This window comes from Trematomus bernacchii, unplaced genomic scaffold (assembly GCF_902827165.1).
Source record: "Trematomus bernacchii unplaced genomic scaffold, fTreBer1.1, whole genome shotgun sequence".
In the NCBI taxonomy this organism is placed as follows: Eukaryota; Metazoa; Chordata; class Actinopteri; order Perciformes; family Nototheniidae; genus Trematomus; species Trematomus bernacchii.
Genome location: NW_022987683.1, coordinates 2340522 through 2352666, shown reverse-complemented (window position 1 = coordinate 2352666; position 12145 = coordinate 2340522). Strand labels below are relative to the sequence as shown.

Sequence of the window (12145 nt, the reverse complement as noted above, 5' to 3'; positions counted from 1 at the left end):
CTTTTTTTCTTATGTTTTATTTGCTGATAAATGCTTAATGGGGATGAACATTTTAGAAATTGGTCCAGTATTGAGCGAGTGCACTGCAGACGGCAGCTTCTACCCGGGCGGTAAACGCTTGGAGCAAAACACACCATTTTATTGTACATTTACTAAGAATGCTTGTTTCACCACCGAAAGGATATAGATTGTTATTATAAATATTAGATCTGGGACCAATGGTTGATTTGCGGAAAGACAATTGCCATCAATTTGGATATTCAATCAAAGACAATTCAAGTCATGTTTTTTTTTGCGTAAAAACATGTCAATTTTTATATAATTTTAACTGAATATGTTGGGGTTTTGGACTGATAGAAAACATGACACAGATGGAAATGTTTCAATATTTTCTGATGTGTTGTAGACCAGACTACTCATCAATTAATGGAGAAAATTATGTGGAGCTTAATCAATACTAAAATATATGTTATTTGTATAACTAATAATCCTCTGACATTATGGACTCTACAGAGATATTAAACTCTTTCTCTGTAACTTTTGCTGGACAAGGTTTGTCTGTTGTTGTGTTGTATGACTTACCAGGAGACATAGGAAACTTAAATAAGAGTTAGAGAGAAGAGTGTGGGTTGTGTTAGAGTTTGTTGTCCAGAAATTGCAGCCTCTCTTCATTTTAAAGATTTAATCGTATAAGTCTAGAGGTCAGATATGCCTCGAGTGTCAACAATTACATTTAAAGATAACTGGAGGGTAAGGAGGGAAATAAAAAGGTCCTGAAATAACAACTTTAAACAGCTCTGTGCTTTAAGAATAAATTGGAGACAGTACACTTGCTATGCGACACTTGGTTATATATAAATATATTTTTATATATATATAAAAGTGTGTACCTGTTTATCTCCTCCTTTCTCCCCATGCCAAACCACTCCTCCATTGTGTTTTAATTTGTTCTGCTTTAGTTGGAAAATGGAGCATATTCAGTGCCATCTCTTTTACAATGCCATGCAAGTATGCCTCATTAGAAAGCATCTTCAAAAGGAAGGGACAGACAGTGCCTGAAAACAGCCGCCAAATGATTCCTCCTTCCTACATTTCATCAACCTGGAAAAAAAATGATTCACTTGATTTATGCGACTATTGTTGTTATTCTTCATTTACCATCAGCGCTTTTAATAATGACAATAACATATTTGACATTGTGGTGTTCTTTGCATAGGAAAGCAGGGTATTCCCCTCAGGCAGCGGTTGCTGGTGTTTACTTCCTAATCCACATGACCAATGCTGTTTACTTCAAATGTAGCTTTACAAGAACAAGGGAAGATGCCAACTAAAAAACACTACAGAGCTGCTAAAAATGTTTTTTTCTGTTTTGTTTGCTTCACTGAATAATGTATTATAATGGTGGTGTACGAGAGCTCAATCACTGATTTCCCACATTCATATTTGTCCCTAAAACTAAAAAAACGACATTACAGAGAATATAATTTGTATGACATAATAAGATCTGTCCAGTGAAGTGTTGTTGCTGTGTTAATAATGCAACAATGACTAATAGTGTGGACGCTAAGACGCTTAGTTTTATTCTATAGTAGAGCCATCAATTGATGCTAGAGGATGTTAGAAGGACACTCAATTGGCTTTAGTCAGAGGACATCGACTAATTAATTAACATGAGGTGCCCTTGGTTTAAGATGCTATGTGTAGCACTAATGAATTAATGATCAATATATCATTGTTAAATTAATTGTGATACCTCGGCATGATGAGCATAAATAAATAGAGACACCGACACTCGGTTCACACCAAGTGGTGGTACTAGTGCGGGTGTTACATAAAAGGAAGACAATAGAGACTTTGTCCTGCTTGTCACAAAAAGGATGCTGCCAAGTGTTCCTGCTTTATTCTCTACATCATGCTGCTTGTCTTCTGGGTAATAGTCTTGTTTTATTTTCTGGTAATTATACTGTGCCCTTGAAACAAATAAGCTAATAATTACAGTCGTGAAAATGCTAAAAGAAACACCTGACAAGCGATACAAATAATATTGATATTATACTGTCATTAAGAGTTGACACACTTCACACCATACAGGTAAACTAGTTAAACCATTTCAGGTGTATGTGACAACATATCAGAAAGTACTCAACATGAAGCATTAAATCCAGAGCTGTTTGACACCTCCCTGCAGAGGTTGGAGGGATGTGTTTGAAAAGGGGGGCCATTATTGCTTTGGAACTTATTCAGTGATCATTTACTACATTTTTATTGGAGCATAGCGCCTACGGAGGGGGGTTGTTACTAACCGATAACAATTTATACCGCACAGGATCCCTATTGTGAACATTCTAGTCACGAGCGCTCCAAAAAGAAACATTTGATGACAGATAATGTTCATTGCACTGTTGCTTCCTGTTGTGATGTTTGACATTCATCAAGGCCAGTATCTCTATCTAGTCTTGAACAGGCACAGTATCATGCTGAATATGACTAGATATGGACATAATAGATGATTCAATGAAAAGTATGAGTTAAGGAAAAAGGTTAGCAGGTGCCTATTAGTTTTAGTTTGGCAAGCTTATCTGAGCTTAAGAAATGTTTGAAATAGTCTTTATAATGTGTCTGTGACAATAAGCTCCACTTGTTCTACCCTGTAAGGCAGGGGTGCCCAACCTTTTTTGAACCGAGAACTACTTTTAAAGTTGCCAGTCTGCCGAGATCTACCAGTCCAAATAGAGAGGCGTAGCCATTACTGACAGCCTACTACCAGGTAAATACACACTTCTACTTGTATACAACTGACCTTTGTACGATTAATACTTCATAAAATACTGCAGATCCTTTATCTTACCTCTTTCTAATCAACACACATACAAGTATTTAACTGAAGTTACACAACAGTGTTGTTGATACAGAGTTGGAGTTTATTCACACGTCACATATTACAGTGGGTAATGTTTTCAAGAAACATTGAACAGTGCTGCCACATATGACACAGGAAAAAAAGAAAAGACTCTGAACCCTTTCTTTGCCATTATATAAAAATAGTGTTGCTACAAAAGTATAAATTAGGCTTACTAATAAAACAACTCAGATCTGAAGCTACACAGGAATCTGCTGCCAAAGTGCAATAAAAAAGACACAATTAATAGAATCAAACCCTTTTTTTGTTGCATTTTAGTAGAGTATAAAAAGAAATGCCTTTAAAATAGGATGCAAGCAACACTAGTTTCTTAACCTGAATTGATAATAGACTATAATCAATTTAAGTTTGCATTCTTATACCATTTTGTACAATAATTATAATGAATAAGTTCAAACAAACTAAAACTTACAGCGGATTAATAACGGTATCTAACTTGAGTTTTTATTATATCAAAAACCTGTTGAAATGCTACTGTTATTTTTACTGTCCCCAAAAAGCGCGTCGGCAGCCTCCAGGAATGCTTCTTTCACAACTTCGCCGTCTTTGAAAGACTTCATGTGTTTGGCAAGAACGTGACTGACACGATAAGATGCTATGGTAGCAGCCTTGCTCTTGTTGTTGGGCCTGGTGAAAAGTGACTGCTGTGCATTTAGCTGTCCTTTCAGGTCCCTCACCTTTTGGGAGCGTAGGGCAGAATTAGGAGGGGATTCCGTCTCGTAGCGTTTGTGCACTGTTTTGAAATGCCGCTCCTAAATGACCCTTCTTCGATAAAGCCACGCTCGCATTGCATGAGACAGATAGACTTTGAATTGGACTTTGAATTGGAATAGATACAAAAATAATCATCCTCCCACTCGGAGTGAAAATTATATATTTTGGGCTTTTTTGCTTCTGCCATAATTGCGGTCTTGTGTGTGTGCGGACTGTCACTCCTGTTGACACGGACAACGTCAGCTAACTAGTGCCCACTACCCACCAGCCACGCCCCGACACATGGGGTCACGCCGGCCAATCACAAAGCTTTGATGCGTTCAAGTGCATTATTCTGGCACAGGAAGATTATGTTATTAACGATAAAACAGAATATTGTTGTTCTATTTTTAGACACATCTCGCGATCGACTGGGAATCTCCCCGCGATCGACCGGTCGATCGCGATCGACTGGTTGGGCACCCCTGCTGTAAGGTGACCAAAGGAATATGTTCTGACTGGAATGAGAACATATTGACCCGAACAAGCAGTCCTAGTTTGGTAATGATGTACTATGCTGGTGAAACATATGTATATGGATGAAGGAACACTCTCTGCCTCCAATTAATTTGAAGCGTAACACTGTGTTTAAGTAAGCTTCAACTCAGGATGTAGTCACATCTGCTGAGTCTCACTTTCCATATCCAAATTACAAGTAAAACATATTTGCACTCACTGTAGGGTAGTAAATAGTGTTATGAAACTCATCTTTGTGTGATTAATATTATGTTTCCGCAAAATCTGTATTATCACATCTTGCTGTGATGTTACAAAGTTTGGCATATTTGATAAAGATCCTGTTGACTTTGTTTACATATGAGAACTGTGTTCTGCAGTTTGTCAACATGATCTCAAAACTGTGTCTGTCTTCAAATATACACTAACTCCACTCAGTGCTATCCTCCAGGACTAAGTGTTGTTCCCTCACTGTACTTTAACTGACAAAGATGGCTGCCTTGAAGGTTTTTTTTGCCTGTCCAAAAACAAAGAGAAGGAAGACAGAGTGCACAAAACCCATTTCCCCCATTCTCTCCGTGCATTCACACAGATAGAGATTGGAAATTGGGTTTCTTATAAAATGTGGGCAGAAACGGTGTAGGAAAGAGCAAAATGATTGTAAGGAGTCACTTGCAATTCTGTCTGTGTTAGATTGACAAAGCGTCGGGAAAGAGTACACTGTGTTTGTGTACACGGATGTAAGATGGGAAGGCGAAGAACATTGGCCTATCATGTTTGAAAGAGTCTTGTGTGTTTGCAAGACGGTTTTCATTAACACATGTTAAGGTCTGGCGCTTTGCTGCAGAGTTTAAGGCACTGCAGTGTTTGAGCTGTGTTTGGATAGTTATACAAGGGAATGGTCACAGCACCACGGAGCAATGTTTGAATGCCCAATTAGACGAGGGAATTTACGATAGAGACATGTCTTCCCCACCAAAGTCCGCTGAAGCAAGATTTACAACTATTACTTTTCCCACTGGCACCAAGCTGCCTCAGCCTCCACACCCTTAAGACCAGAGTTGCTGAGATAAAGAAAAAGACCCCTTGAAGAGTATCTCACTGATGTCTCTCAGATCAATAACACAGATGGAGGGGTAATCCCCAGCCATGTATTCTGTGTTTCTTGAGCACTGAAACGGCTGCCTTCTGTTTAATTTGTGAGACAAATTATTCAATGGGGTGTCTGTACTATATAATATGCAAATGAAGCCATTGTCGCCGCATGGTTCTGTGGCGGACAGCTGAGGGATCTTGTTGGCGCACGCTTGGTTGGTGTTGTTTTATATAACGAGGTAAAATGGTCTATTAATCACACATGCTGTGAAGGAATGCTAAGACAAAAACACTGTCTGGCCTAATAACGGGAAAACAGATTATGTTTACATTTTGTAAACTTTAATGAAAAATTATGGAGCATATATCTTCTGTGTGGGGTGTTTTTGTGAAGCAGCTTGATTTGAAAAGACACCGTTTATCATGTTTTTATATAGAATAAAATGTATAAGGCACGTATGATGTGGGGTAATGGTCCTGGATAAGATGGAAACCTAAAACAACACGGTCAAACACCTACAGGATAGCAGCACGCTCTGTTTAAAACATCATTGACAGGCTCAGAGTTGATTGACAGCTGCCCTGTCCACAGTCGACACAGAAGCAATCAGTCCACAAAAGAAACTCCTTATTAAAGCCATTAATTACTGCATTTCCTGTAGGACATGACCAGAGCAGATATATGATAAACAGTGCATGGGTGCACTTGTTTCATCTATACATCACCAATGATTAATGAAGACACATTACGCTGCAGCTTGCTATATTTAAAAATGTTGAAAGCAAGCATTCATTATATCTAGTAATTACTCATACTTCTATTGACATTGCAGTCTTGTTCAATTATCACACAATGTGAGGGCTGTATATCTTCCTCCAGAGCTTAAGCAGCAATAACATAATTGGCCTTGTGTATGACGCACTTTATTTGCATTTAACCACGACATGGAGTGAGACCAGGCTGCTAATTACATGTATCACTGCAGCTGTATCTAATTTTACCCTCTTCAATCGCCATGTCTCCGGTTTAAGCTTGTTCTGTAGCCTTGTCTGCAACCCAGCGTAAGGACACTGGCATAGTGCCACTTCTCTGTAAACCCCCGTTATGATTATTCGTTTTAATTGCACTATGCATACCCCCAAAGGACAAAACTGTAAAAAGTCTGTCAATAAATCATGTCTTCCCAAAAAAGCTTCTGGCCTCTTTTGATCCTTTGACTCTTCCAATCCGTCGGTGGCCCCCGGGGGATGGGCCTGACTTCTGATGTGTCTTACACAACCAGCAGCCTCAAGAGCACTCCAGACTCTGGGACAAGACAGAATCAAAGCGAATCATCCGGAGCTTATCTTAATATTGCTACAGACACACATTTGTATGTCTTTCTTTTTGACTTTCTACTTTTTGTTCCATTGCTATCACTCTTCGGCACTGCAGGCAACCACTCTCAAGCATCCAAATAACATACCTGCAAACATGAGGTCTGAAGATTACAATTACCTGTGCATCCAGCAGACTGGAGACACATATTCGCATTTAAGTGCTCTGTTACCACGGCTATTACTTGAAGATGATTCAAGAGGAAGGAAGTCAAACAAGTAAAGGTGCTTCCATCAAAGACAGTCATCACTTTATGGCTAAACGTGAAGAGTACGAATTGGGCTATTGGTCTTTTCAGCAAATGCAGTTATAATGTGTGTGATGATGACTGTGTTTCTGTCAAGGAAGACACTTTTTTCAAAACACTCCAAGTAAACATTTCTAAAAGACTCATAACTAGAAGGTGTGCTCTTACCTTTGAGGTCCAGGTTGCGGGCTCCATTGGAGTGCTGTGTAACGGTGCGTGAGTCGATCTTGAGGGTATGTACATTGTTGCCGTCCCGGGACACCACCACGTTGTGCCACTGGTTGTCATTGAGGGTCTTGTCTGAGTTGCCCTTCATCAGCGACGGCCCATTGCCCAGATCAAAGACGTAGTGGACAAATCTGTGTAGAAACACATCGGAGTGTGAGAGTGGGTTTGTGTCACTGCAAATCCGATGCAAAAGCTGCTCTTGAAGAGAAGGGAATGAACATCATTTGTGAAAAATGGGGACAATCAACGTAATAGTTAGAATTATAACTGTATTTTCTCATCACAACATGTTTTCTTTCAATGACAGACCCTGATGACTGGTCAAAGTCAACAACACTCAATTTTGCATTAGCATAATGAAGTGAAGTGCTCTCCTACTTTGTCTCTAATATTCTCTAAGAGCATGTCACCAGTTGAAATGGTTGCTCATGAGGCTTGGGGGTTTATGATTATTTACTGATTTGACATCTGACAAATTAACATGTTTTGTCAAAAAGATGCCGGATGCCCAAAGGCAGAAGAGGACGCACAATTCCTGCCTTCCACTCACATATGGCTGTCTTTGTATTTGTGCTATTGTGACTGTTTCATTCAAGGTATGGGGTTTTTTCAACCTTGATTCCAATTCCTTTATGTAGCCTCTTGTCTTTGTTCTACAGAGGCAGCTCAGGCTTTTGTGTTTTAACCATGCACAGGAGGAAGAGAGATACACAAACAAAAGCCTCCTTTTGATACTATAATTATGAACAGCTTTGAATTCTAACCAGTTTATTTGTGGTGTGTGCAAGCTTATAGAACATTTACAAAATGTGTTGGCAGTCAGAATAATCAATTGTGCGCACAGTTATTCATTAACACTTATCAGTTAATGGGTTGTAAAAAGCACACCCAAAAGACTGGTTAAAGAAAAAAATACTTGATATGTATCCACTTTGTTTCTCTGTGATATGTGCATCTTTGAAGGCAACTGATCATACATCCCCTTTCACTAAAGTCACTTTCATCCAGCATACTCAGATTCATACCAGCATTAAAATGACTCACTAATCTGCATTAACTTTGAACAAAAAAGGGTTTCAGTTTTATATTTAGTTTTGTTGTAGAACATAGAGTAGAAATGAGAGATAATTCATAACCCTTTTCTTGATTCGTGTGGTGATTCAGTGATGACACAGTAGCATGCTCACTGTATTTCACACAGAGTGCAACTGGGTTAGCTTTAGCAGGAAATGGGCTTGATCACTATTGCTCACAGTGTTTGACGGCTAACACTTGATCTGTCAATTGATGATTGAAAATAAGTAAAATAAATAACTTAAAACATATCAACTATCATTTTTAAAGCCAAACACAAAGGAAAGGGTGAAATAATGTATTTTTGTGACAGTAGGCAAAGGAGATTGTGGGAAAGAAAATAATTAACAGTGAATCATAGCACTTCCTCAATTAACTCAAATCACATGGCACTCACCCTTTCACCAGTTCTACGACTATGAAGTCACTACCGTCTCCAGAGTTGAAGAGCATCAGGCCGTCGGGCGTGGTGGTTTTAAACTGAAAGAAGAGGTGCATCGAGGCGTAAGCTTGCAAAGTGGCTAACGCTAAGTAGCTGCCTTTCGTTCGAAACGTCACCGGATCTGCAATGATGTGGCGCATGCCAAAGCGGGCGTTCAGTTCACAGTACGAGATGTCGCCATTTTTGCACTGGTCTAAATAGGGCAACCCGTTGAAGGTCAGGCCCTGGAGATGGCCAATGAAGTTTGAGGGCACCACAGATATGAAGCGCCGCTCTGTCATGATGCCCGTCTCAATGTTGTGGAACTCCAGACGTGTGTGGGCACCAGTCATCTTGCCTGAATGGGCGGGATACAGACAAAACAGCATTAACCCCAAATTAAAATGGTAAAGGATTATAAGTATTCTAAGAAGACACATTTGTACGTTTCAAAGCATGATATGTTACACAACAAATATATGACTTCTTGGGAAATTGCAAGTCAAACTTAAAATAGTAAGGGAAATACTCAAATGCATTTAACTGTAAAGCAATACTCAGGAACTAGCATTTAAAATGCCTGCTATAGTAATTTAGTGGTAAGAACAAATAGCGCACATTTTGGCATATCTTCATTATACTCATTAGATGGTAAATAGATGCTGGTTGCTTGCCAAAGCAGTCTTTGTACAGTATATGGTTTTGTTGTATATCTTCACAAAGGTTAAGCCTATATTGTCTAACCTGCTGTGAAGGAAACTAAAGAAGCATAACATTGAAGAAAATCTCATTACTGCTCCACACGCACCAATTGATATTGTGTTTACTGGTAGATTTAGAATAATGAGCTTGGCAAGCTGCCGATTAGAATGACTTCCCTGCTGAAGCCTGGTCAGCCCTGCAGGTCCTCCCTGGGCTCTTTTCTTTATTCTTGTCCATTCAGAGCTTGTTTCTGGCCTCAGCTTGCCCACTCTCTTCCTTTATCGAGCGTGCAGCTTTTTTCTCACGTCTTACTTCATCCTCTGACCTGCCATCATTTCGCCTCAGGCCACAATATTGTGATCGCTGTGATTCCACCTTGACCTTTCATCATTCTCTTGCTCTTTTCTTATAAGATGTAGGAACATGTAACTCCATACTTTGTAAACAGCTGCTCACTCACTGTCGGTATACAGTATATCTCCCTTGTTAAATTCAGTTAGGTGCCTGGATTTAATTAAATATGCATCATTATTTCAGCTCTTGTTTACATCTTTTTGGGTTTGCTACTAACCTGTTTACCATTTTCAGCCTTAAAATGAGACATCCAATTATGCAAGACTGTGACCATAACAAGTATTCCTCACCAATATGGAATGCAGAACAAAAATGTATTCTCAGTAATATATTTGTTAAGCTATGTTACCACTCTTCCTAATATCAGTTTAATAATAACATAACAAACCATATGCCTCCTCCATGTCTGAATCATTATCATCCTAATTAGTCACTTCCCGTTTTCAAATGAGTCGTTTTAATGACACATGGCAAAACTGTTAACTTTCTGTGTGTGGATGTGTTATTGAGTCTAACCCTAAATGAATCCCTCGGTGTGCTGAACACAACTAACCTTCCACTGTGACATTATCCACAGACAGCTGCAGGTTCATGCCTCTGCGCACCACCTTCACTGTGTGCCACTCATTGTCGTTCAGCTTCTGCCCCGCGAACAGCGTCTCAGGTCCTTTGCCTGTAGTGGGGGGGGGGGAAATCAAATCACACACATGACAGTGGGAGTGCTGCGCATGCCTACGCATACACCCACACACACAGAGTTCACACTCAGTAGGAGACAGTGCTATTGGAGAAAACCTGCATGTTTGCGGAACACATTCACACCATGGATTATCCTGGTATACTGGAAATTAAAGGAATATCCGGCGTGACAGACTGTAAAATTGAATGTCGTCTCAAAAGCTCACAGTGGTGCAGCAGGGTGTCATCAATGGCAGCAGGACAAACAACCTCTTAACCAGTACAGGAAGTAGATTCAAACAAGGCAGCCAACAACTACTGTAGACGCAGTGTTACAAGCGTTATATAAAGTCATGTGTTACGTCTTTACTTTATGGGATGGACCATATAGTTAACCGCATCGCCCCTGCTCACCTCAATTGCTGTTGTTTAACAATCACTGAAGGAGACAATTTAATGCAACGGCATACTGTATGGGGTTGCAAAAAGGGCTTTTAGATAAATATTAACATATTATGCGCTCCGCAGTTAACCCACTGCAAGGCTCCGGAGAACTAACAGTTCACGAGCGTGCTCCCCCCGTCAACGCTCGCGACACATAATGAAACACCTTTGCGGGGGGCCACAAGTTGGCCAGGGGCACTGAACATAAGTGTATATTCAAAGTGTGGAACAGACTATACTGTATATATCCAGCCAATGACAGAGCCCTATTACAGCTACATTGGAAAAATGTGTCAGCGCGAGAGAGTGACCAGCTGTCAAGGTGTTGTTTGAGACAGGAGTCATGAATCCCGCTATCAATTCACCATGACGAGTTGACATGATTCATTGCTCAAAGTCAAGGTGGTGGCTGATTAATACTTATGTCAACTTGTGTTTAAGGATTTAATATATGACACACAAGAGTATGTCATCCCTCACATGGCTAGTGATGATGTCATAAAGGCCTGCCAGTAGTGGGCACACATAGTTTCATGGCAGCTTGGTGAATGCAATCAGTGATAAAGAAGGGAGAAGGAGTAAACAACAATCTAATGAGGCGGGCTTTCACCTTATTGGCAGCAGGGCAGACTGAAATAACAGAAAGCCGGAGGAGACTAGTCACTTCCATTAAGCCACCTCCTGTACTCTTTTAGGCAGCCTTGAAGTGGAGCAAAAGCTATTGTGACTGGTGAATAAAGAAATGTGACATTAAAAACATACCCTTAGCACTGATTATTTCTTGTTTACCTATCTTACATTAGAAGTTTGGAGACAGTGGCTCTTCCCTGACTAGTTGGCTTGCTGAAGCTGGTATGTATTCAACTTGGAGCTCGCCATGATGATATATTACAGCCTGGCAAAATATGATTGTCCTCTTCCCAGTTGTGTTAGAAATGATGTAGTCTAGAGTAGAAAAAAGTCCCATCAATTGATGGCCTCGCCTGGCAGGAACACACACATGGCCCACTCGAGAATTGTTTTCCCATTTACTCCTGTTACTTTTTTATAATATTGTTTTTTCATGGTCTTTTTGTCTTCAGCCACATGAAATTGGGTAGAGAGATGTTTGATCACACCATGTGTGAAGTAAATACAAAGGAAAAAAGGCTGCTATTGCTGCAAAGAATGGACGAAATTTGCCAGCAGAGAAGTTAAAGCTGACACGAAGATAGATAGGAGGATAGAGTGGGAAATATAAAACGGGATGAAGATGAAAAACGGAGTAAACCGAAGCCAAAAACTTGGAAATAAAGTACAACAGAGCAGCGGCAGAGCTGGCTGATGTAAGATCGTAAAAGTTAGAATAGTCTAGCGCAGCACAAATTATTTGGAATGGCTGCCCTTTAGATTAGG

General features: G+C 40.0%; 1 protein-coding gene across 1 annotated transcript in view; it reads right to left on the bottom strand.

Annotated features, from left to right (window-relative positions):
- nrxn2b (neurexin 2b) overlaps positions 1-12145 on the bottom strand; it is a 619828-nt gene that overhangs the window by 282998 nt on the left and 324685 nt on the right. The window contains 3 exon segments of the mRNA XM_034136360.1: positions 7018-7208; positions 8549-8930; positions 10182-10301. Coding sequence (XP_033992251.1) covers positions 7018-7208; positions 8549-8930; positions 10182-10301 — 693 coding nt within the window.